Source organism: Chionomys nivalis, chromosome 20 (genome assembly GCF_950005125.1).
Source record: "Chionomys nivalis chromosome 20, mChiNiv1.1, whole genome shotgun sequence".
Classification (NCBI taxonomy): domain Eukaryota; kingdom Metazoa; phylum Chordata; class Mammalia; order Rodentia; family Cricetidae; genus Chionomys; species Chionomys nivalis.
In genome coordinates, this window is record NC_080105.1 from 57,530,974 (window position 1) to 57,558,373 (window position 27,400).

Here is a 27,400-nt window from a genome sequence, read left to right on the forward strand (position 1 = left end):
GAGTGCTTTCACTGAGAACTGGAATTGAAATCAGATCCGTTTACTCCTTGTCAAAAACTTACAGCTGCACATTGGTGGGCTAGGATTGCAGCTAAGAGTGCAGGAGGAAGGCGAGCAGGGCCAGTGTGGGACATCATGTCTAAAAACCTCAGGCGTGTGTGTGTGTTCGCACGTGCGTGTGGAGGCCAGAGGTCAGCCTTTTGTGCTGTTCCTTAGTGGTACCTACCATTTTCTTTTCCCTCCATCCCTCCCTCTCTCCTTCTCTTCTCTTCTCTTCTCTTCTCTTCTCTTCTCTTCTCTTCTCTTCTCTTCTCTTCTCTTCTCCTCTCCTCTCCTCTCCTCTCCTCTCCTCTCCTCTCCTCTCCTCTTCTCTTCTTCTCTTCTTCTTCCTCCTCTCTCTCTCTCTCTCTCTCTCTCTCTCTCTCTCTCTCTCTCTCTCTCTCTCTCATAGTGTTCTGCCTGCATTTACACCTGCACACCAGAAGAGGGCACAAGAACTCACTGTAGATGGCTGTGAGCCACCATGTGGCTACCGGGAATCAAACTCAGGACCTCTGGAAGAGCAGCCAGTGCTAACTCTGAGCCATCTCTCCAGCCCCTTCTCTTTCTTCTTATTCACGGTCTCTCACCTAGTAGGTTGGGCTATCTGACCAACGAGACTCAGGGACCCTCCATGTCTCCCCAGTACTTGGGTTATAAGCATATACTACCACACCAAGCTTTTTTTACACAAGTCCCAGGCACTTGAACACAAGTCCTTGTGCTTGTGTGGCAAGCACATTACGTACTGATCCATTTCCCCAGCCCCCACCCTCGGGGCTTGCCTGGACATGAGAATTGACTTCGATACCCAGCTGGAATCTGACAACCATCGAGTTCTGGCAGAACTCTAGCCATCATCCTAAGCTAGGAAATTTGTAATATATTATTTTTGTCCAAACAAAGTAATTAATATTTCTATGTGAAAGTCTTTCACCCATTTTGGATTTTAATTGGTTGTTACTTTTATTGAGTAGATTTATGTAATCATAATTTTACTAAATTAGATACCACTACTTCAGAATAGTAATGAGGTATGTTTTTCCACTCTGGAAAATATGTTTTAAGTCATCTTAACCCAATATAAACATTATGATAGTAGTTTTTAGAGGTCCCTCATAAATAATTTTTTTAAAAAAGAAATAGAGTAGGTAGTGTTTGAACACAGCCTCATAATTCTTACCAATTATATTGTTAAACCTAAGGTTGCAGGCCTAATAATATATCATAATTCATACCTTATGGTCTGGTGGCAATTAAAATGCCATCTTTCTCTGCAACTGTGTGCAGCTGAATATTGCTCGTGTGAAATCATGGTCAGGGCTTGGTTCTCTGTGCACTGAAAGCATTGCCCTTCTCGCAGAGCTGTGCTGGGGGACTTGCAGTGCATACAGAGAGCTGGACTTGATCTCCGTTGTTATGACTGGCAATCATGGATATTATGGTGCTGGTGCTGGTGACTCTGCCCATTTCCCTATCATGTAAATCCCATAGTCTCAATCGCGTGCACACACAGTAATGACCACGCAGGCCCTTTCTCTCCACAGTCAAGAAGCAGACAGCCCAGCACAGACGGCCTCACTCGCTGATGGAGGAGCAGGCAGTTACAGTCTACAAGGGCTTGGCTTCTGGCCCCTGACGGTCAACAAGTGGCCTCTGGGGAGATTGAAGAGGTCATGCTCTGTGAGACTCACAGGGCTGTAGTGGCTGAGCTCCTGGGGTTGTGCGGGTCTCCGGGCTGTACCCACCCGGTGGAAGAGACAGTAGTGTGATTTGGATCACACGTGGCCCGTGAACCCATAATTCATGTAAGGTCTCCCTGGGGTCCCCAGGTGAGCTAATTCTTAGATACAGTGAATGGCAGCTCCTGAGCATCCTTTCAAGTGCCAGGCCAGAGCCCTCATCCCAACCATCCCCTCTATGGCGGGGCTCAGGGTGGTCGCTTCGGGGTTGCTTGTGGTGCTTTGCTGTGGCTCTGTGGCTCACTTCTAGGTTTTTTTGTTTTTTAACACAATGCGCTCTATTTGTGCTAGCAGGTGTTTCTTGAGGCTTGCAAATGACCACAGAGACCAGAACGTGAAGGAAAGTGGGATGAAGGTAACCCATTGCCCCTACATAGCTGATCAGGAGTCAGGACCCCCCAGAAGACAGCGCTGACCACAAATGACTAACACAAGCGAACACGGTTGCACCCTTTTATTGGCACAGTAGCTCAGCAACGGCTGAAATGGATAAAGCGGTCCGAGGGGCAGGAGACAGTGACAGGTGGCTGGGGGAGCCGCTGCTCTGAACTCACCGACAGTGGGCAGAGAGACACAGAGAAAGAAGGCCATCACACGCACAACAGCGGGTTGGGCACACAGCAAGGGGTCATGCAGTGTTCCTAGGGATGGCAGGGTACTGCTCCATCCCAGGAGGTTCAGCCTGCTTATCGGTACTGCTGCAATTCTTGTATCACCTGCTAGGAACGTGAAGCCATGTGTTCTGAACCATAAACATCCTGTCATCTATGCCAAGCTGAGGAGTTGGGGGGCAAGGGGGAACAAAGCTTAACCAACGAACGCCAAAGCCACATGTACCCAGGGGAAATGCTGGGTGCCGAGACAAGCGGGGGAATGTGTAAAATAAACTCTAGTTCTCCACCTGCATTCCTGCAGGGGTCAGCTAAAGCCGGGCAACACACAGTCCCCGGGCCTTGAGGGGCTTTGGGGTTAAAAATAAGTATGTGGAATTAAAAGAAAAATCCCTAGAAATGATCTTTTAAAATCTGCATTTTGAAGAAAGGGAATACAGCAGTTGTGTAAAGTTATAAAATACAGCAATAAACATGTAAAACAATCATTGGGTTTGTAATTCTAAGGACACACAAGCACCTACAAGGAAAGGAGCCATACATCCTATGTGCTGCACCATAGAAAAGCCACTGATGGGATAGTGGCTGATGTGGAGTGTTCTAGAAACAGCTGCCTGGAGGAACTCTCTACACTGCTCGGCCCACCTACCTCATCTCCATGCCTCCTCACCTCTCTAGCTCTCTGGGAGTAGTGTGGCCCTAAAATTCAGTGTGCTACTAAGAAATGGAGAGGGGACCAATGAGCACGCACGCACACACACACACACACACACACACACACGCACGCACGCACGCACACAGGAGGTCTTGGGTAGTTATTATTAGTGTCCTGTGCTTTTGTGGAGATGCCTGCAGAGGAGACCTCAGGCATCAGAAGGCAGCCTCCTGCCCTGTGCCTGCAGTCACTAGACAGCTCAGTCATGTCCCCATAGTCTAGGTCATCAGATACTGCTGTCCCAGAGCTGGGAAGGCAGCCTGGTACAGGAGCCCCCCTCAGGCTTCTTTAGGAGTGTGGGCTTCTTGCAGGGTGGCGGTGGAGGTGCCCGGGGCTCTGGGTGCTGCAGGGCATCCTGCCAGCCTTCTCGCGCCTCGCAGAGCTTCCTCCTCCAGTCCAGCAGTTCCTGCAGAGCCACGCTTTCGTTCTCAGAGAGCCTCAGCTGGTGGATGACCTGTTGCAGAAGAGAAGAAGTGAGGTAGCTGCAGACATGGTGGCTGAGCAGAGTGGAGGACTACGACAGCAACGCCAGGGGGTGAAGGGCAAGGCTGGGGTGCAAAGAGTCAGTGGTCTTCAAAACCTCCAGCTATGAGACCACCAGAAACAGTACGAATCCGGGGAGTCAGAAATGACCTCCTGCAAATGGTGACAGTCATCAGGAGGTACAGAGTAGTTACCGTGTCCTGCACCTCCCAAAGGTACAAGAGAAAGCAGCATCAGCTTGTCCTGTATTCCCCGAGTTCATAAACACTCCTGTGTCAGCTCGTATTTTCTCTTTAATTCTTCCCTTAATTTCCTTCTAGAAATAAGACTTCTCAAGCCTTACCCCATGACAGGAACCCCTCATCTACCTGCACACACAGTCGGCAGGCACATGGGACAATCAGGGTGACATGCCCCCAACCATATACTTTAGCTCAAGGACAGGCCCCTCCTACTCAGAACAGTTGCGAGGACTGGGCCAGACTGATGCCCAAACAGTTCCCAAACACGGGTGTAATAAGAGACGGGCACTAACATGCGGCTCCCTGGAGGGAGGCTAGCTGTGCCTGAGAACACACTTGCCACCTGTGGTGTCTAGCCACATTATCCATGTAAGAACAATGAAGCAGAGACATTTGTCTAGGTCCTGGGCACTCTCTCAGATGGTGAGCCTTTTAACATAGGCACAGCTCCAGCCTTTGCCAGACAGCACCTGATATGCAGTGGTGTTAGCTGCTTCCCCTTGGTTTACAATGGTTCTAGAAAACTGACCCTTGGCTACCCCAACTTCAGCCTGAGCACATGGGGAGAGAGGTTATCTTGCTAGGCAGCATCTCTTTTCTGCCAGCAGCTGGAAATCTATTAGGTAGATCATTATAAACACCATGTTCTGGCTAGTCTAACATGAAAAAAAAATCTTAAAAAAGAATGCGATACTCGAAGCCACAGAGGGAGTGCTGGGGAACAACTGGGAGAGACCGGAAGATGGTTCACCCATCTCGCAGGATCCGGAAGCCTTTTACCACTTCCATCTTAGCACTTCTGGTTAAATGGGGAGCAGAATCCAGGACACGCAATGTGACTCTGACACAGAGAATGTTGCCTAGAAAGACAGATGTGCCAGTGGTCCTTGTCCAAGTCTAAACCCACACCTGAGGGGGCTGTTTATCCATGCAAGGCGATCAAGAAGGTCAGATCTGTACTCGGAGCCTCCTAAACACCGCTGAGAGGGAGTCATTAGCAAAAGGAATTTCCTAAATGTGCGAATATCACATAGGAAATGGTTATCAAGGCGGCGTCAATACTACAGTGTCAACCTCTTTGGGCTCCTGGACTCTTCTGACTATTCCGTCCCCAGCGCAATCTCAACACATCTGAAGAAAAGGTCCCCAAAGTGGGATGGACCCTTAGTATTTTTGCAACTCTCCAGAATGGCTTGCACAAGGCATAATTCTGCAGTAGATGTCTGTGGAAGGCAGGCGGTTCCCACTCTGGAATGAACCAAGAAAGCAGAGCTCTGGGGAAGGCATAGAATTTATTCAGCGAATGAATTAGCCCTGTGGAGGGCTAACACGGGCAGGCGACTCTCTGTGAACCAGGCTCCTTCTATGAGTTCTAAAAAGTGGGTGCTCTGTAGATGAGGAGACTAAGGCATGGGGTGCTAGTTCGCCCAGCGCCACCCAGAAAAGGCGACTTCAGAGCTTGTGTTCCAAGCTATGACTCTGTTCAGCTCATCACTCAACAAAGCTGTAAGGGGGAGTCAGGGTCTCCTCTTCTGGACTGGTCTCCTTTTGCTAAAGTGTGAGACGCCAGTGTGACTCCTCACTAGTGTATCTTATCCCTCAGCTCCCCTCCACTAGTGCAGGATTCTGCCATGTCACTGTCCTATGCATTGTGAATGTGCAGTATTCTCATAGAAGTTCCTTGGCTCACACTCAGTGTTGAGGAAGGAGAGGAGCTGCTCCTTAGGAACATGGCTATGAGCAAGTCTCCCCACCAGCCCGGTGGATGATCTCAAGCGCATGCACTCACACTGGCAGCTCTAACTGGCCAGAGTGAGATAAGATAAACAAGCAAACGAATAAATAAATGAAAACCGTGTAAGAGAAGGACACAGAGTTAGAGGGAGATGTGACAGGGACTCTGGGTTCTCAGGGGAGGCAGGGAAAGGTACCAAGAGGCACTGTATATATGTATGACATTTACAGACGATAAGTAAAAAATTAAATTTAAAAAAACTGAAGGAAAAATTCCAAGGAACTAGAATGAGAACAGACACCGATTTCCTAACAGAAATACAGGGAGCCCGAGAGCAAGGTAACACAGATAACATTATGGAAAGTCAGCCCAACTGAGAGACAGCCTTCAAGACTCAGAGTGAGGTAAAGACGTCACACAAACAGGAATGACCTCGGATATTTTACACGAACAGAAACACAAAGTAAGGCTTCTCTTTATGCAGGAAGAAAGTGATCTCAGGTGGGAAGAAAGCAAAATTGAAGGCTCGGAAACACTGTAATTAGCAAGCTTACAGGTAAACATCCATTAGGCACTTGGACTGTCTCCTAGACTGTAAGTCACACACGAATCACGCAGGTCGGCCAACAGTAACTCCACAGCCAGAGGGATTAAGGAAAGGTTAAAGCCTTTGCTCTGGAAATGTCAGGAAAGTGATAGAAGCGATAAAATACGCGCAGACACAGAGTGACGCACACCTATCTCAACCTCTGGTCAAACCACTAAACCTGCGGTTCTCAACCTTCCTAAGGCCACGACCCTTTGAACACAGTTCTTCATGTGTGGTGACCCCCAACCATAACATTACCTCATTGTTATTTCATAACTATAATTTTGCTGCTGTTATGAATTGTGATGTAAATACCTGATATGCAGGCTGTCTGATACGGGACCCCTGGTGGGGCTGGGATTCACAGCTTCAGAATTACAGCAAAGGAGCAGAAACAGTGTTTAAGCCGGGAATTAAAACAAAAGAAAGAAAGTAACAAACACCCAGTTTGTCTATGAGAAAACCAGGTAAGGCAATGCTGCCACAGGGACACATTCTTAACAAAGAGTCAAATTCAAAATCCCAACAAAAGGACCCAGGTCTCCTTTAGCAGATGGCACCGGGCTCCCCCGTGGCTATGCCCTCCTTCTCTCTGGTCCAGGCACAAATGCCTGTCTATATTCCCACTAAAGCAGGAGTTCTTTTCAGTATTTCCCATGGCAACCAAAAAAGTTGCCAGATGTTAAGCCTCCATGAAGCCTTCCAAAGGAACAGCTTTGAAGTCGGCACTGCATGCGGAAGCACACAGGTGCTGGTCTCCGTGGTGACTCTGGGTGGTTGTTGGTACCAATGAGAATCATCGGGAGGGAACTTGATGGGAAAATATCCCACATCTCCTGCTGGAGTCACAACGTCCTCCCCTGTAAGTTCCTGTGTGTGTGTGTGTGTGTGTGTGTGTAGGTTAGAGGTTAACCTCAGACATCATCTCATCTGTTTTTAAGGCAGAGTCAGTCTCTCATGGGTCTAGAGCCTGCTGAGCACAGGAACCCACTTGTACCTGTCTTCCCAGGGCTGGGATGACAAAAGCTCTCATTTGTACCAGTTTTCCTTTGTTTGTTTGTTTTAGTGTGGGTTCTGGTGTTGAACCTAGTCCCTTATGTTTGCTCAGTAAGCACTTTACTGATGGAGCAATATCCCCTTTTTTGGTGTGTGTGGGGTTCTCTTTTGAAAGCTTTGCTGCATTTACTAAAAATACTCAAATTCCCAAGTACATTGTAAAATGTGAAGCTTATGCACACAAACCATTAGCAAGCTCTTAATGAGGGTGGTGGCGGCTTGAATACCGAGGTGAGTCCAGAGAAACATTATCTTTAATCAACAGGCAAAGGGCTTTCCGTGGCAGCTTTCCGTGGCTCCCCATAAGTAAAAATCTGACTGATGTTTTCAGTAATCAGCTGGAGCTCAGAATGAACCCCTCCTTTGGAGAATACCACAAAACATGTCTTAGATTTTATTTTAGAAATGAGTTAGCGTTTGGGGGAAATGTATTAGGTTTAAAAGAAGAGCTGGCAGAACTGCCTAAAAGAGAGGCCAGAGTGCCAGCACTATTGGTCTTCATCAAAAAAATAAGCATTTTCATGGGTATGCCTAAATGGTATTTAGGCGTTCTGCACCACCTTTGACACAGAGGGATTTCAAGTCTATGATCTTCAGAGGCTTGTCCCCAAAGGAAAACACTCTGGGGCTAATAACATTTAGTCTGCTTCATTTAGATCTATTAAATTTATTAAATTGTAAAACCCAAGTGTCTCGGTCTCATAGGTGATAAAAGGGCTTTGGAATCTCAGAATAACAAGTCAGCACTGTTGTGTGCTCTGCTGCGGTTCAGGAGAACACAGACAAGAAGTATTTTGAAAACCACCCAGTGTCACAGAAATGCCTGCACCAGTGTCTGTTCACCTTTGCAGTCCTATGTTCTGCTGGGAACAATAAAACACACATCGATTCTTCTGCTGCCGCTTGATATTTCTCAGATAAACTGAATGTTATCATTCAAAGGAAAAACTGATGATGGTAACAAAATTATTTTGCTTCTGAAAGCGAATCATTTCATTTTAGAGAGAAAAAAAATCGCATGAGGTCAAGGGTACTGCCACACCTGAGCTCAGGGTCAGCTGACTTCACACCAGGTGTAATCCATCCTTCCTCAGTTTCCCTTCTCTAAGATAAACACTAATCCTTAATCACAGAACAGTCATTAGCATTTACAGGCAGGAGGTCATCTTTAGAGCATGGCATTAAAGCATTCCCCTCTTATGTGTATGTGTAACACTGTGTGCATATGTAACTGTGTACAAATGTAACTCTGTGTACAAAGGTAACTCTGTGTACAAATGTGACTGTACATATGTACCTGTGTACATGTGTAACTCTGTGTACAAATGTAACTCTGTGTACATATGTAACTTTGCATACATATGTGGCCATAATGATCCTGGACTTCAGTCTTTACAGGCATCATGACGCCATGGTGGATCTGGGTTGGTACTGAGTGCAGCCTGGCCTGAAGAATCAATCGCCCTCTGCAGAGCCAAGCCTGGGCTGGATGCTGCATCTCGCCCTTGAGCTAGGTCACAAAATAGCTCATAATCATTTAACCAGTCAGAATTGGGTGAGGGATGGACGAGCGACACACATGGGTAGCTTGTAAAGATGGGGCATGAGCACAGAGGGGCTGTAGACTCTTGACATTGCCCCTTGACTTGATAAAGTTCCCTAGGATTGCTGAGAGATTCCTGATAGGACAAATAACATCCAAGGACAGGGCTTCTCCAGGAAATGGCCCTAGGGAGTGGACTAGAATCTCTCCAAATATTGAGCCTGGCTGGAGTCACAGTGAGAATATGATTTAGGTGTAGTTGTTCATAACAGTTTCAAATGTATTTCAAACCTTTAATCCCAGCCCTCAGGAGAGAGAGGCAGAGGCAGTCGGATCTCCGTGAGTTCTAAACCAGCCTGGTCTACAGAGTGAGTTCCAGGACATGCAAGGCTACACAGAGAAACCCTGTCTTGAAAAATGAAAACAAAAACAAACAAACAAAACAAGGAAGGCTGTGCAGTCAGAGACTGAAAGGGTGAGGGCCATTTTCCTGTTTCAATTTTAGGCGTCAGATAAAAATGCTATAAGCATAATTTTATGAGCAACTTATGCATCTCTTTTAAAAATATATTATTTTTTAAATGTGTTTGAGTGTTTTGTCTACATGTATATCTGTGTAGCACCTGCATGCCTGGTGCCTGCCTTGGTCAGAGTGCCATGGAACTGGAGTTACAGGCGGTTGCAAGCTACCAAGTGAAAACTGGGAACTGAACCTGAGCCCTCTGCAAGAGCAGTGAGGATTCTTACAGGCTGAGCTGAGCTTTCTCTCCAGCCCCCTTGAATACCTCTTACACACGGTGTTTCTGTTGAGCGGTTGCATGCTTGGGGGTCCTTGTGTTAAAGTGTTTGCATGTGCTCATGATTTGCTTCTAAAGGAATGTAATATGCTTTGCATCATTTGAACACATCATTGTGTGATTTTTGTCATCTTTCTACTTTATTTAAAGGAAAATCAATACACATCATCTATATCCTAAGCGGAGCTCTGGTAATAAGGACATAAAGCCACGTGCGCTCAGAGATCTGTCTCTGCAAGTCCCTGATGCACCACGCAGATACAGAGACAGCCAAGGTGCAAAGCCACAAACCAGCTTGTGAGGCTGCTTTTCCTCAAGCAAAAAAAAAAAAATCCCTTTCTCACAAGGTCTGTACCAGGAAGATCCCTTGACAGAACCAATGATCCTTAGGAAAGGATGGCACAGCCTGGAGCACACAGCCAGGGGTCAAAGCCATGGTTTTGCTAGGATCCGTGGGAACTGGAGTTAGAGACTGGAGCTGCCCCAAGGGTGCTGGGAACTGAAATCAGGTCCTCAGCAAGAGCAACCCATACACTCAGCCACTGGGCCACTTCTCCAGCCCACCTTCTTTCTCATACGTGGCACAGTGACACCGGCAGTCAGAAAAGCAGCGACCTTGAGGCCAGGGTGAAATACGCGGGATCTGGGGGCTGCACAAGGCCCAGCACTCTGGCCTCTGTTTGCTCATCTTCAACCGTGTCCTGCTGTGCTCTTAACAGAGCTCTGGAGGGGTGAACTAGCCCGATTGCCCAGATCTCCCAGACTGCTTATGGATGGATGTGCACTCCTTAGGACAATGCTAATTCTGAATGAGTAACTGGCTCCCAAGATTTTACCTTAAGTTTTTCATTTTCAGGATAAAAATAATACTTGTGAATAATTCAAATGTGAAGCCATATTGCTGTTCATTTACCTCAGAATTGATTTTTCTATTGACTATTTATCCAAAGGTGAAGAGGCATGTGCTTATATTTATGAAAATTGAAAGAAGGCAATGCCCTGGGTGTCTGAACAATGAATATTAGTGCTGACTATCAGATGCAAATCTTATTTCTACTTGCCACTAACAAGACACTGGAAGAAAGAAAATCAGAAAATAAAATTTGAAAAATAGATTATAAAATCAAGGTATGCTTAAGTGAATCTTAAAGACGTAGCCCAAGACAGGTGAGACTGTTGGGGAATATTATTTTCAGGTGTGTGACTTTTGTTTACAATGCATGTGAAGCCACGTTAATGTGCCTGTCTAAAATGCCTGATGGTCCTAATAAAGAGATGAACGGCCAATAGCGAGGCAGGAGAAAGGACAGGTGGGGCTGGTAGGCAGAGAGGATAAATAGGAGAACTCTGAGAGGAAGAGAACAAGGAGAAGAGGACATCAGGGGCTAGCCACCCAGTCATTCAGCCACCCAGTCAGTCATGGAGTAAGAAGGAAAGAAAGGTATACCGAAAAAAGCCCAGAGGCAAAGGGTAGTGGGGATAATTTAAGAAAAGCTGGCAAGAAACAAGCCAAGTTAAGGTCAGGCGTTCATAATTAAGAATAAGCTTCCATGTGTGATTTATTTGGGAGCTGGATGGTGGATCCCCCAAGAAATCAAAAAAGTAAAATATCCTACAACATTTTGGCATTCCATTGTGGGGCTTGAACATCCATCTAGCACCTGAGAAAGCTGAAAAAGTGAATGGGAAAGAGAAAGAGAGGGAGGGAGGGAGGGAGAGAGGAGAGAGAGATGGGAGGGGGGGGAGAAGGGGACTCCTTTAAGAGTCTGGGCCTGCTGGCGAGCCCCTGAGCTGCCAGTACATTAAGTAGCAACAAAAACCGAAGTAAAACTGTTTGCCAAAGCACAAGCATCTGCATTCTAGAGCTCCAGGAAGGTTGAATGCAGTTCCTGGTCACATGCCTCCTGGCTGCTAGCTTTGGGCTTGGTTTTCACTGCCCCAACCTGAGAGTGGGTGGAGTCAGCTGCTAGAGCACCCAGAGAATCCAGGTGTAGCTTAATAGTCTAAAGTTTGCTTGTGCGTCATAAAGGCTAAAAGATACGCTGTAAAAGAGGTCCAGGCAGAAAAACCTCTAAACAGGCTCCAGTGTGTTTTACAGTGTGAGTAGGCTTTAAGAAAGAAAGAAAATGCCAGGAGGTGTTGCTGCGCGCCTTTAATCCCAGCACTCAGGAGGCAGAGGCAGGAGGATCTCTGTGAGTTCAAAATCAACTTGGTCTATAGAGTGAGTTCCAGGACTGGTTCCATAGATACTGAGAAACCCTGTCTCAAAAAACCAAAAAAGAAAGAGTATAGGCAGTAATAGAAAGAGATAAGATTAAAAATAATAAAGTAAAATCTTTAAAGAGGCAGTCAAAGCAATATAAAAGAAGCCACATAAAGATGGAAAATATGCAGGGAGTCTGGATCCTGTATGCTATTGTGTTGACTTTGAATCTTTTGACTGCTGAGAAGCAAAGGACAGCTGCTAAGAGACTTGGAATTGAAAGGGACTGTGGAAATAAACCAGCCAGGATATTATAAAAATGTCTTAAATTTAAGAAAATCAAAAAAAGTATTTGTCAAATGGAAACCAAAAGTGCTTTGGAGAAAAGGTTTTGCTTTTGTTTCCACAGGAAACAAGAGGCTGTGGATTTGTTCCAGGTTGATCTGGATTTGGTTTGGTCAGGGGAGACCTCCTAAAACTTGACAGGTGATATCTATCAACAAAGGTTATCACTGGTTTTCCCAGGATTTGGTCATTATCTCAAAACATTTCTCTCTGGGACCCTAAAAATACCTCACCCACATTCAGCAGGAAGTACTCTAGAGAATACAATGTCCACATCCCCAAGAGAAAAGGTTATTTTTGGGTCATGGATAAAAAGACAATGATTAATCTCAGATATTTTACATTGGCATGGGTTTTGGTTTGGTATATGAGTATAAATTCAAAGTTAATTTTGTTATGCTGTATATAAGTTTTTATTCTTGTTTAAGGGACTTTTGTATATTGATACACATTTAAGGCAATTGTTACAACACACTGTATATACATTTCTACTCTGGATCAAAGGATTTTTGTATATTGATACTAATTCAAGGTTACTTTTGTTACAACATATTCTAAATATGTTTCTGCTCTTGTTTAAGGTATTGTACTTATTCAATTTATTTAAAAATGTAAGATAAAATTCCGGTTTTTGAAAGCAATTGCTATGAACTGTATAGGATAATCAAGAAACACAGGTCAGTAGTTAGTCATCTATAATAATCAAATTTGTAGATATTATAGGTATGCTTTCCAGATCATGTGGAGATATATTTTAGATGGATATATGATCTTCAAACCTTTCAAAGACCTATAGAATATGGCATTTAAAATGTTTTGTTAAAGTTTTTCATAACAATGAGGCACATCTGCTCCCGGCAGCACCAATTTATTTCAGAGATGATGGGCATTGAAGATACTCCTTATGGAGTTTGCTGTCATTGTGACAAGACTGGCCATTTGGGCAAGAAACTGCACTTGCTTGGACTGCTTGACAGTATATTGTATAAATTGGACATGCAGGACCCACAGGTCTCTTGACCAGTGAACATTGCTGGACTGATAAAGGTGGGATGGTCCTTCAGGGTTCCTGCTTCACAGAAGAAACTGCCAGACAGTCTTCAGAACACAGAGGAAAGTGACTGACAAACTGCCAATATAGGAGGGATAGTCTTTTACGTTTCCTACTTCATGGAAAAGTCTGCCAGATATTATGGGTCGGTAGGCTGAAGATGGATGCCCCAATGTTGCAAAGGAACTTTAGATGACTGTCCAGGCAGTCAGATGTCTCTGTCATTGATAGATATTTTGGAAGTCATTTGCAATGCACTTTTGTTTATTTAAATAATATTATATCCTTCTAGTGCCTTTGATGGAGTTGAAGACTAGACAGTTATAATTGCAGTTTTTTTTAGATATGATAGCAAGTAAATTTGGTATACAATTTTGGATTTTCTAAGATAGGTAGATTATGGAGTATTTTCTTTAAATTTACCAGACACAAATGAACTGGAATTCAGTATCTTGTGAATGTAATCTTTACTTGATAATTGTTCTTATTGTATGCAGTCATACTATGTTAAAGTTAAAACTTTTCATTTTTGTTTAGAAAGACAAAAGGGGACATTCTGGGGAATATTTTCAGGTTTGTGATTTTTGTTTATGTTGCATTTGTTTAACTCTATGAAGCTGTGTTACTGTGCCTGTCTAAAACACCTGATGGTCTAATAAAAAGACGAACGCCAATAGCAAGGCAGGAGCAAGGACAGACGGGGCTGGTAGGCAGAGAGAATAAATAGAAGGAAAAATCTGAGAGGAAGAGAACAAGGAGAAGAGGACATCAGAGGCCACCCAGTCAGTCATGGAGTAAGAAGGAAAGAAAGGTATACCAAAATAGAGAAAGTCTAGAGGCAAAAGATGGGATAATTTAAGAAAAGCTGGCAAGAAACAAGCCAAGCTAAGGTTGAATGTTCATAACTAAGGAACCTCTCTGTGTGATTTATTTGGGTGTAGGGTGATGAGCCCCACAAAAAGCAAAATGAGTAAAATATCCCACAACATGAGACTGAAGACAAAGGTCATGTTTTGTTATTGCTTGCTGGTTTTGTGATGAAGCCTCACTCTTGCCTTCTAGCTGGCTTGGGAAGGCTATAGACCTCAGGCTGCTCACAAACACGCAATCTTCTGTTCCCTGCCTCCCAAGCAGCTGTGGTTATAAGTGTGAGCTACCATGCCCCATTAAAAAATCTGTGGTTATTGCCGGGTGGTGGTGGCGCACGCCTTTAATCCCAGCACTCCGGAGGCAGAGGTAGGCGGATCTCTGTGAGTTGGAGGTCAGCCTGGTCTAGAAGAGCTAGTTCCAGGACAGGAACCAAAAGCTACGGAGAAACCCTATCTTGAAAAATCCAAAAAAAAAAAAAAAAAAATTAAAAATCCTGTGGTTATTTATGTCTCTATTTCTTAAAATATAAAACAAAGAAACAAAAAAACCCAGACAAACGAAACAACAAATGTATCCTAAGTAGAAATGGTGTTTGTGATTTGGTCTAAACAAAGTTGGTCCCTCCTAATTCAGGAAAGGTTGCCTGTGCATCAATCCAGTGATATTTATCATTCCTTTGTGGACTCAGGTTTCAACACAGGGCAAAATATTGCCTGTAAGGCACCTAACGGTTTTATTGACAATAAGCATGGCTGTTTCTAGCCCTCTGAATGATCCTGAGCAATCAAGAACTACTCTTACTGATAATTAGCATTAATTAATAATTTTATAATTAGAATTATAAAAACACCTGTGATTTCAGTAGACATTAATTTGGATTTGTGGTTGATTTTCTGCTATCAAGTTATAAGTGAAAAAAGGCTGTAAGTTTCTTTATGTCATTTGAAAGCGAGGAAGCCCAGGGTTGAGGCTAGAGTTCAGTGGCAAACCTGCTTGCCCCACAGGTGTGCCAAGGATCTCCTCAAAAGCTAGAAAGGTGTGGGTGGCGCCCTGTATACTCAGCTATTGGGAGGTGGAGGCAAGGAATCCTTGAGGCAAGCTGGCTTGTTGGACTAGCCACCTGGTGAGCTCTGAGTTCAACTGAGACTGACTCAGTACATAAGACGGAGAACTGTGGCAAGTGTTGGGAGCTGCAGATCCCTGGCCCATTGACTTTCTTTGCTTGCTTTAGACCCTTTGCCTGCTGGAGTGAACTGAGCACGAGACCTTGCCTGCAGCTGCTCTGAGCCTGATGAGTCTGCAGCTGAAGGATCCCGAGAGCTGGGCGTGGCTAAAGATCCCTCTATAAGCTGCCCCTGAGCACAATAAAGTTTGGTATTCTTGAATCAAGGATGACCCGTGTCTGTCTTTTTCTCTGTGTGTCTCTGTATTATTTAAGTCCCCAGCTTAGTTTCTGGCTCGCGTACCGTCTTGTAGCGTCACGGGTGCTACAGGACCATTTGGCTTTTTACAAGCAAGCTTTCTTGTCAGACTATCTTTGGACTACCAACCCAAAAAATAATGACATGAGGTTTATTAATTAACTGAAGTCTCGGCCTATAGCTTAGGCTTGTTCCTAACTATGGATCTATATTTTACTATATGGCTTTTTACCTTTCTTCCATTCTGTATGCCTGACTCTCTCTGTGTCTCATTGATATCTCCTCTGCACCTCAATTATCTCTTCCTACATCCTCTGTCTGCCTGGAAGTCCTGCCTGTACCTCCTGCCTTGCTGTGCTATTGGTCATCCAGTTCTTTATTAAGCCAATCACTGCAGTACATTTTCACACAATGTACAAATATCCCACAACAGAGAGCAATTGAGGGCAACATTGTTATTGTCAACTTTCGGGGTCTACCATGTACAGGCATACACATGTACACATAGCCACAATACATGTTCACCTACACATGGGAACATGCAGACACATTCACACACCCAAAAGAAGAGAAAGTAACAAAACAAACACAACTGATGGCAAAGACCCAGCAAATATTCATAGTAACGGCCTGTTGCTGTTAAGTGATTTAGACCCAGGGAACTAATGGTGAAGTTTAAATCTATTAGACTGGAAACACAAAAAGGTGAACACATGTTAAAACCCCCTTTCATACATCTTTTGGAATGATAAGGGAGTTGCCACAAGCCCAAGGGAGCCTCCTGAGGACAGTAATCCACATCTCCCTCAAAGCCTGGCTGCATCGGGCGTGTCTACAGTCTTCTGCAGCAATACCCCCCTTCCCCTGCCTACAACATGAAGCCTCCAGACTGGAGCCTGCCAGGAGGCACTAGGAATTTCGCATGCATGGATTCTCGTCTCGTCCTCTTACAGGCTGTCTATTTCAGTTCAGGCACGTATATGCAAAACGTCTCTAAGATTGTTTCCACTCCCTGCAATGGTGCCTATTGGCCCACAGAACAACACCTCCTGCCTGATGAAATCCCTGAGTCCTGGGTGTGTTAGGTCCACATTGTTATTCTAGTAACTACTCTCCAGCATTGGAGAAAAAAGCTGGTTAAATATTAGCACCTTTCATAGACACAGAAATTCATCTTTTGCTGCGAAAGTCACTCAGTTGTAAGTGCAAAGTGTGAATGTGAATTTAGACATGCAGGGTTTAGTCACCCTTCCCAGGCTTAGTCACATTATCTCCGAAGAGGTTTCCCCTTCCATCAATCAATTAACAATATATTTAAGTCCACGAGAGAACAGAAGGAACTGTGGTTTATTCTCTAAGACTTAGAAGCACCAAACATGACCCATCTCCCTCCAGGGGCCTCATGAAGAACAACAGCGTAAACTCGTGTGCATTTGACAAGTCAGGGAGGACGCGCAGAGAGAGATCTCAAGGTAGTTTATCATTCACCAGTAACTGCTCGGGGCTAGAGAGACACCTTAGTGGTTCAGAGTGCATACAGCTCTTATATAGAACCCAATGGGGCTTCCAGCAGCTGGGTCAGGGAGTTCACAACCATCTACTTCATCTCCAGAAGACCGGAGGCCCTGTACTCTGAGGGTACTGATACGCACATGCACACACCCACCTCCCTTCACACACACACACACACACACACACGAGAATGAAATACATCTTTTAAAAAAAATCCCCCAATAAGCCAGGTGGTGCTGGTGCACGCCTTTGGCAGCCCTAGCACTCAAGAAGCAGAGGCAGATGGATCTCTGAGTTTGAGACCAGCCTGGTCTTCCAAGCTAGTTCCAAGACAGCTAGAGCTGTCTCAAGAAACAAAACAAGGCAAGCAAACAAACAAAAATCCCCAGTAATTTGTTCATATGTTTATGTAACTACTGTAGGAAGGAACATGGATGAGAATGTGTTCTTCGGCAACATGAAACCTGGGTTGCTGGATCTGAGCTAGATCGGGAAAATGGGAGGTCATTTGGGTGAGGGTCACGTGCAAACAGCCATGCGCAAGTGTTGCTCACACCTATCTCCCAGCAACGGCACCGCAGAGATGTGAGAGTCCATTCACAGTGAAATATCACATCAGCTTCAGCTTTGGAGGAACAGCAGGACTATGAATGAGGAGCTAGGGAGGTAAGGCCCAAGCTAGTGAGAACAGCCAGGACCAACAGGGCCCCACCCACTGTCCTCAGAAGACAGAGAGCAGGAACTGAAGGCTACTCCGCCCACCCATGCATTAGCTGGCCTCTTCACCTGACTGACCAGCTCTGAGGACAGTCAACACAGCACAGTCAGCCTCCTTCTTCTCTCTAGGCCTACATTCTAACTGTGGGAACCCCAGCTTTATGTAGTAAAGCTGCAGGCAATCACTTCTCCCCAGCTGCCAGGCACCTGCAGCTATGGCTCTCCTCCTCTGGATACCCCTTCCACCAGCAGCAGACATCACTGGCATCCTGGCTGGTCTGTGCAAATGGAATTTCCTGGGTCCCTGACTCGCAGCCTCTCAGTCCACAAGTACCCCCTCCACAATGGTCGCGGCCTCCTGCTTTCCCCCGTTCATGCTGCTTTTGGTGGATTATCCATTTTAACCAAACACTTGCTCTCTCTGCTGGAACTGGGCTGGCAGGGAGGAAGAGCATTCGTTCTTCAGACCAGGGTATTCAGTAGACCAGGCCTGCATCCAGCACAGAGAAGCCTCTGTGGACAGTTGCTGGCTAGTAGGTGAATGAACAAACAAATCCCTGAATATACAATTTTATGCAATCCACAATAATGTATATAGACACACACACACACAATCATGTGCATTAAGCTGCTTCATATATGGCTAAATGCATTAAATAATTATGTGGCTGTGATCAGTAGTAAGAATACCGCACACGGGATCTTCTGGAACCCTTCACGCCGTGTGACTTTCCGATTCCTCCTCTTCCAGAGTGTGAGTGTCCTATTTACTAAGTTTACTGGTGTATTTTTAACATGGGCCTAAATAAAAAATATTTAATAAAGCTACGGAATATTACATCAATTTATTTGCCGTAATTCTTCTAGGACTGCCACTGGGTTGACAATTAAATTGAGCTGGCAATTTATTGAGTGCTGGCGTGCGCTTTCAATACAAAAGTAATTAAAACGCGTTTGGTACTCAACGGCACCAGGCTGTATGCATGCGTGCATGCGTATGGATGTGCACACACACACACACACACACACACACACACACACACCTCTTAAGAGGTACCCTCCCCAATACACACCTGCACCTAGACATACACAGAGACACCCCCACACACACGTGCACACTTACAAAGAAACAAACCATAAAGAGCTCTGTGTGACAGAGTACCAAGGACAGCACTGCAGAGGGAACCGCCCAGTAAGGGACGATGATGCTAAAGAAGATACTGGAAAGCCGGGCAGTGGTGGCGCACGCCTTTAATCCCAGCACTTGGGAGGCAGAGGCAGGCGGATCTCTGTGAGTTCGAGACCAGCCTGGTCTACAAGAGCTAGTGCCAGGACAGGCTCCAAAACCACAGAGAAACCCTGTCTCGAAAAACCAAAAAAAAAAAAAAAAAAAAAAAAAAGAAGATACTGGAAGGTCACAGCAAGCACAGAGGACATTTCTGGCAATGTTCTTAGCATGGCCCCAGAAGCCAGTGCCGCATGACAAATACATTCTGATCAGAGAAATGAAAATTATCACCACTGACATGGCTCTAAACCCAAAGCCCAAGCAGTTGGGTTCCTACCCGTATTTTTCTCAAACAGAACAACAAAAACAGAGACCCAGAAGGTGAGGGCTAACCACTCTGAGTCTATCAACAAACTTCCAGGGGTAGATGCCTAAAGAGGATCAGGACATGGAAAACTCACCAGGGGTACCCTTTCCAGAATAGCAATTCATAGAGAAGGAAATGCAAAACATCCATCAGCCCAGTCAGGGAAGTAAGCAACTTGTAAATTACGGAGGGGAAGAAAAATGCGGAGAACTTAAACAAAGAGAATCCTGGACTGAAAAGAAGATTGCAGGATGGGCTCCGAGTCAACAGGAAATGATGTCAGAGCATCCGGAAGGGAAGGTGGCATTGGGGGTGGTCAGCATGGCAACCGCCAAGGTGGTTAGCTAGCCCTCTCCAGCACATGGCGTTTCTTTTCTTTCATTTGACTGTACTGGTTAGTTTTTGTCAGCTCAGTGGGATCCATGACCATCCTGGAAGAGGGAACCTCAATGAAGAACCTGCGTCCCACAGACTGACCTGCAGACAAGTCTGTGGATCATTCTCTTGATCAGTGATGGAGCCAGAGGGAGGCCACACCTGGGCTGTGGTCCTGCCTTATGTAAGGAAACAGGCTGAGCAAGCCATGGGGAGCCAGCCATAAGCAATATTCCTCCATGTCTGCTGTTTCAGTTTTTGTCTTGCTTTCCTGTTCTGATTTCCACGGGGATGGGGATGCATGAGCCAAATACATCTTTTCCTCCCCAAGCTGTTTTTGGTGATGGTGCATTTACCACAACAGAAAGCAAACCGAGACAATGGCTTTTGAAAGCAAACTGACAATGCCGGCCAGGGAGTTTCTATGCAGGTAGATGGACAGGGCCAACTATGAAGTAAAGGTCAGTTGTGGAGTGAAGAAGGGCTGGTATGATTGGCCCCAGCAGACTAAATTTGGTAGATGTCTATTCCAATCAGCAAGGCAACACAACAACCACTTACAAGGATACGCAGGTAAGAAACCAGGAGGTTGCCAAGTTGTCAAATTATGGACATGATCTCAGGAACTTCAAGGCATTCTTTACATAAAAACTGGATATGGGGAAGAGTCAAAGTGGACCAGACTGACTCACAGTAAAACATGGTAGTTTCTGGCCACTGAGCGTTACCGTATCTCTGCATCTTTGGTGAACTGAGGGCCAGGGCACAGCGGACACCGGACAATGGCAGCAGCTGTGTACATATGGAGGACAGAGGAGAGGACGGGGGGGACCTCTCACCTTGGGGTCCCAGGTGACCAGGTAGTGCAACTGCCCTTAAGGCAGGGGCGGAGCTGTGTCCGTAGACCCTTCCTGTCCCCTTTAGTTTGTTTCTTCTGACGTTGTTGGGGAAGCTAAAAGCCATGTTGGCTTGATAAGTGCAAGGGTATGCCTGTCACCACTAGTCCCACGGGCCGACATCTCAATCCTAATGCTTTCTCACTGAATCCACAGCTGGCACTAAGGCTGAAATATCAGAAAGACAGTAACGTATCAAAAGGAGACAGAACAATGCAGCAACGTCAATCAACCAATCAGTCAATCACACCAGAAAAACAGTTGCAGAACAATCTGTAGGGCAATGTATTTATTTAGACTGAAAGCATGCCCGGTGTCAGCTGCTATTTTATGGGGACTCTATGATTTATGGATTTCGTTGGCAAAGTGAAGCTGACGATGAGGACTCTGCTGACTTCAGAGTGATGAGTCACTGGTCTGGCAGGAGGCATGGGATCAAGGACTCCACTAAGATTCCTTTAAAAACAGGGTTCTAAATCTAATACAGCAAAATGCTAAGGCTTACTGAAGTAGTATTTTTAACTAAGCACCATGCTTTAAACAAAATACGTTCATAATATTCCATAATAATTTAAAAAAAATCAAAAAATCATATGAGCCTAAGGCAATGGTCAGTGGGAAACATGCGAGGATCTGAGTTCAGGTTCTCCACTCTCATAAGAACCAGGCATGTAGCCAGGCGGTGGTGGCGCACGCCTTTAATCCCAGCACTTGGGAGGCAGAGGCAGGCGGATCTCTGTGAGTTCGAGACCAGCCTGGTCTACAAGAGCTAGTTCCAGGACAGGCTCCAAAACCACAGAGAAACCCTGTCTCGAAAAAAACCAAAAAAAAAAAAAAAAAAAAAAAACCAGGCATGCATGGCTGTGTGTGTGGAACCTCACAACTGACAGGTTGACAAGAGGATTCTGGCGGGGGCGGGGGGGGATGCTGGCCATTTATGCTAGCTGAAATAGTTCTAGGTTTAGAAGGAGACCTTTACTTAAAAAAAGTGGAGAGCCATATGGGAAGACACCAAAGTGACCTCTGCCGTCACTCATTCATGTGTGTGTGTGTATGTACACACCTGGATGGATGCACCTACATGCACAGATACCTACCCATACCCCAACACACACACACACACACCAATTTCTTTCACATTCCAACTAAGTACTGGGTCCTTTAGATTCAGTCAATTCTCCTACATGGTAGATTCCATCTATTATGTTAAAGTCTAGCTGGTGTTTAGACTACTGACTCCAGAGAGAGATTGGTCATGATAGGAGTGGCGATCCTTTTTGTGAGTCCCTTTAAAACACGAGACATTACGCTGCTCATATCACGTTATCTTCTTTAAATAATCTAAAGAGTAATCTATACCTGCATGCAAACAGATCTGAAATTCTTATTTAGTTATTTTCTCCACTTTTAGTTAAATATTTAAATACATTTTTGAAACTAATATTGCAATTATGTTTGCTATATTTATATACCAATGCAATGGTATATAAATGGTTCTCAGCGCCAACATGACTCCCTATACATGTGTGTGGCTAGCCACTTGTTTTCCACCAAGGATGGTCAGTGTGCAGACACCACAAATCTGTTTTTCTTTGCACATGTGGCCACTCCTCTGATTTCTCATCTTTGTTCTTAAAAAAAATATATAATTGAATTCAACTAATTGGTAATAAATGATTAATACCTTAAATATTAAGTACTATGAATTTTATCATATTCAGGTCACTCATAGAGAACAACACAAAAATACAAAAGACAGCATCTACTTTTTTTTTTTCAAATTTCTACTTATCTAAGCAGGGCATGGCCTGCCCCTGAGGAAAGCCCTGCCATTTCACTCAAACCATCAAAGTAATTTACTATCTTCATTTCTCACACACAACACGTAAGTCACGGGGGTGGAATACTGATTCCCTGAAAGCTGGGGTGTGGGAAGGCATTTCCTGGTCTATGTATCCTTCTGCTTATAGTTCAGATAAAAAAATGGATAACCAGACAGACAGATGGACAGATAGATGATAAATATACAGGCAGATACATAGACGGCAGACAGACAGAGAACAGATGATGAGGACAGACAGGTAGGCAGCTTCTTTTGTAAGAACTGCCTAGTTTCTGTGTCGTGGGCTTTAGAGGCACTCTGATGTTTAACCCAAACATGTCTTCATATCTTTGTTTCCCCGACCGTCCGTTTAAATTCTGCGCTAACACAATTTTCAGCAGCCTGTACCACAAATATAATGAATATAGAAAGCAAACATTGAGTTTATTTAGTGCCTGTTATTCTTCATCTTGTTGATGCATGACATTACAAAAAGGTTTCTTTGATGGTTCAGTAAAACAAACCACGTAACAATTTGCTCCTTGGTTTGGGTCGATTTTCTATTGATCCCAGTCTGGTATTCCACCAGCGGCTGGGTCGGGGTGGACAAGGTATTTATGAAGGCTGCAGAAGCTGGCCTGCAATGCATTTGTCAAAAACCATCAATGATCTCTAATGATGGGTATCTGGATATGGCTGATGCTCACAGTAACTATGCGTTCCTTGAAATGCCAAGGAAGTGTTTTGTAAAGTTTGGGCCAGATGTGTCCACCATGAAAATAAAAGATAGCAAGGCGGCAGTCTAACTGTGGAAGGGAGCCTGAGGAGAACCGCAAAGGCGTTGGTGCAAAGCGAGCGTGTGAATGTAAATAAGACACGGTGAGAAGAAGAGAGAAACATCTCCCTTACAGTGTCCGGAGTGGGCACTGCAGCAATGTGTAGGAGGCGGGGCTCGTGCCCAAGCGCACAGCAGATACTTGGTGAAATGTGCTCCTTCTGCTGCCATCCTGTCTGCACACCTCCAGGCTGTCCTCTTGGGACAGGCTCTGGGCCCTCTAGTTTGGCAGTGGGCACATTGACAGTGGGAAGGAGGATCCTTGGGGGAGGGAGGAAAAGGGAGAGAAGGAGGAGAGGGAGGAGAGGGGAGGGAGAGAAGGCGGGGAGGGAGAGGGAGTCATTCTGGGCTGGACGTGCCAGCAATACACTCAGCTCACTGCTGAGCCTTTCTCCCCAGCTTTAACCTCTAAGAGACCAAATCCTGCTAAGTAACACAAACCTTGAAGAAAAGAATTCAAAGCTCATAAACTGTAGCAGATAAGTGTCATATTATTCCTGTAAATGCTGCCTAATTCCCACATAAGCCTGCAATGCCTCTCTAACCTAAAAACAAAGCATAAACAAAAAACAAAACAAAACAAAAAAAAAACCAAAAAATACCTTTCTATCTGTGCATCTGTAAGATCCTCCAAAACCCAGCATGTGCAATTCTGCTCTGATTCATTACTGGTGTTATTCATGCCTAGGGCCATGCAACTATTCTACTGTGGCTCATTACAGGACACACTGACATAGCAATCCAGTGACACGCCAGCATGCAGGAGTTCTACAGGACTGTGGACAACTGAAGACTCAGTGTCTGAGATCTTCGACTACTTTAATTGAAAGTTAGCTTTCCTCGTTCATATGTAAAGGCACTGCATTTTGCGAGTTCATAAAAAGCTACAGTGAGAGATACTGCATTTTTTTTTTCTCGAGGAAAGGAGCAGGCACTATTCACGGAGGCCCTGATACTACTGCAAGTTTATATGAAGAATAGGTAAGGGTCGGGGGAGATAGCTCAGTGAATAAAATACTTTCCTTGCAAGCAGAAGGACCTGAATTTAAATCCCCTAGACCCAGAAGAAAATACTGAGCACGGTGGCCCTTGTCATCAGAACTCTGCGACAAACAAACAGACAGATATCTGGGACTCACTGGCTGGCCTAGCACCAAGGTGGATATCAGCTGAGGAATGACAGATGTTGTCTGATCTCCACATTCATGTGCATGCGAGCTCACACACACACACACACACACGCACACACACACACCCATGAACTGAAAAGGCCTGGAAGTACAGATCAGTTATAGAGCATCCTTTCCACCAACCTACAGAATTCAACTCTGAGCACCAAACAGAATAAACTTAGTGACTTTGTTCACCTACTGTAAAGGAGACTCATGTGAAAATAAACGAATTCCATGGCTAGTAACAATGGACTTACTGTGTCAGTCAGGCGTATTTGCTGGCATAAGAAATGAACCCTGGGCCTTGTCAGTGGGCGGGGCTAGTTGGGAAATCAGAAGGCTCAGAAGTCTTGAGAAAAGGCTCGACAGGTGGGCAGTGGACTTCCGACCGACATTCCTGTGCTGTGTCCCAGAAGTCCCCCCAAAAGGGCTGCATCTATGCCTCTCATCCCTTGTGCTTTAGGTCTCCTCCCCACTGTCTACAGTAGGGAGCTGCTCAGAGCCCCTCACATGTGCTTTTCTTGTTGTAGAAGCAGAGAAAGGAAGAGTGAGCATCTTTCTTACGGCTCATCAAAGTATGGGAGGGGCGTTACAGCAAGACCAGCCCTGAGCAAGCAAGACCACGACTGCCCACTGTGGTCTTCAGACCAAAGATACAAGGGCATGAAGAGGTGAAACAGTTCCCCACCTCCCTTCAGCAGCTCACCCTAAATGCCGTTTAGAAGCAGGGTATGTGGTCTCAACTTGGCATCTGACCTTGGCAAGCAACCAACTCTGTCTTCTTTAGAATGCATTTTATCTTTATTATTTTTATACTAATGTAATTAGTGACACTAATTACAAAAACACAAACAACCTCAGACAGGAATTCCGTTGAGGGTTCGCCTTAATCCCATGGCTGTAGGACCAGTAAGTTCAGCACTGTGTTTCATGCAATTTCTGTGGAATTGTTCTGGCAGAAAATCTAAGAGGCGGCATATCTCTCTGTGTTCAGACTTCCTCTATAAATGTCAGGGAAGAGATAAATCCCGGGGACGTGTGGCAGTTAAACCATGGTGTCCTGTCACACGCAGCTTTTGGCACTGAGGAATCTGCTGCTACCTTCGAGCTCCTACAGTCAGTACAACAGAGGAAGAATGTGGATTCCCATGTCTGGGGAGACAGGGTAAGGTGACTGGGCACTTCTGCCAGGAAGGGCTTCACATCTGAGAAAGCCTCTTTGAAAATGGGAGATGGAGACAGCTCCCCAAACCTTTCCCCATGTCCTCCAACTCTTAGCTAAACCCATGAATGAACAGAAAGATTCAGAGGCCTCAGCCCCAAACCTGATTTCAACCAGCTCCTTGCTCCTGAAGCACGGTACGGTAGCTGAGTGGGCAGAGCGGGCAGCTTCTCACTGTGTGCCACACAGAGGCGTCAGCTCCAACACAGGCGGCCCCAGTGTCACACAGTACACACAGGGCAGGGAATACTGGGCGTCTGAAGTGCTTGCAGGGTGGGTGCCTCTCTCAGGAACACAGGCAAGGCTAGGGCAATTTATTATCCTACCAATCAGCATTTTCCTCTCATTCCAGCGCCTATAGATCAGTAGAAGTGATTTCTGCAGATTGCCTACTGTAGAGATTTATTTCTAAGATTAAAATTATTGATTTTTTCACACCACCTCATCAGTGTTACTTAGAAAAATTTCAGCTCATAATAAGGCTGTGCCTACATGGCATCAAATATGTCTCCGAAAGCTGTCCTCCCTGGGACAGGATTACTCCATCCTGGCTTCCTTTGCATTCTGAAACCACTGGTGTTTCACTTTTCCCTGAATTACCTTTACTTTGGTGCAGTTTCCAAGGTCACATGGTGAGCATGAGCATGTAATCATGACATGCACACAGGATTTTTAATTTAAACATCTTCTTACAATAAGCAGTATCTTGCATGCTTATTTGTGTGTGTGTGTGCATATATGTATGAGTGCATCTGCTTATGTGAATGTATGCATAAAGCTGTCTTTATGTAGGCGTGTGTGTGTGCAGGTGCATATGCATGTTTAAGAGCATGCATGTAGAGGCTAGAGGTCAATCCTCAGTGCTGTCCCTCAGGAGATAGGGTCTAGAACTCAACGAGAAGGCAAGGCTGGCTGCCCAGCAAGCCCCAGGAATTGACTTCTTTCTACCGTTCCTGACGTGAAGTTCGAGCATGTGCTATAGCATCTAGCTTTTCCCCTGGGTTCCTTCTTGGCAGCTGACTATGCAGAACTTGGACGTTCTGAGAAGGAACAACGTACCACTCACTGGACCTCAGGGCATCCAGATGTTATTTCTAAAGTTTCAGCCACTGTAACCTTCTACTCTAACCCAGGCCAAATGCAGAAAACACCACCCCTGTCAGAAGGTTTCATATCATCACCACCACCATTTACTGATTTGAAAGCATTGCAGCAAAAGCCATATCTATAATACTCTACTAAAATATGCTAGCTTTAGCTGTTTGGGACATTGTGTTTTTGTTTTTTCCAAAACAAGTATAAAATTGTAGGCAGCTGAGATGGAGGAGAGAGAGAAATTATTCAGACAAAGGACCACGGATGGATATGAAAACAACCTTAGTTCTCACTCCAGGAAGGAGACAGGTGATCATGACTCAGCAGCTGTCTGCCTTGGTTTAATTCCACTCATTCCTGCACAGAGGAGTACACAGTGCCCTTACCTGGGTGGTGTGGCTCTCGCGATGTCTCTGAAAAGATGAGGTCCCCATGCCACTGAGACACAGCCTTGAGCATCCATCATCCTCAGGTAAACCTGTGGGGGTCAGCACAGAGATGCGGTGAGGTTGTATCACCTTGCCGAAAGAAAAAAATACTTCGTACTTAGTTAATAAACAGACACTGTCATATTCCATGCATTAAAGTGTTAGGCAATAGCAGTTATTTATTGAATATTCAGATTTGCAGCGAGATGGGAATATTTTAAGCTCTTGCAGTTTCGGTAAACAAATAAGGAGATGTACTGCCAGAGAGACAATGACCGCAAACCACTCA

The 27,400-nt window shown here is 45.1% G+C and overlaps 1 protein-coding gene across 3 annotated transcripts in view; it reads right to left on the reverse strand.

Moving 5' to 3' along the window:
• Positions 1 to 2,280: 2,280 nt before the first annotated feature.
• Positions 2,281 to 27,400, reverse strand: part of Myo16 (myosin XVI) — a 420,999-nt gene continuing 395,879 nt past the window's right edge. For all 3 annotated transcript variants that reach the window (XM_057752554.1, XM_057752553.1, XM_057752552.1), the window contains 2 exons: positions 27,070 to 27,161; positions 2,281 to 3,561 (listed from right to left, as the gene is read on the reverse strand). In XM_057752554.1, coding sequence (XP_057608537.1) covers positions 3,334 to 3,561; positions 27,070 to 27,161 — 320 coding nt within the window. In that variant the 3' untranslated portion in view covers positions 2,281 to 3,333. The remainder of the gene's footprint in view (positions 3,562 to 27,069; positions 27,162 to 27,400) is intronic.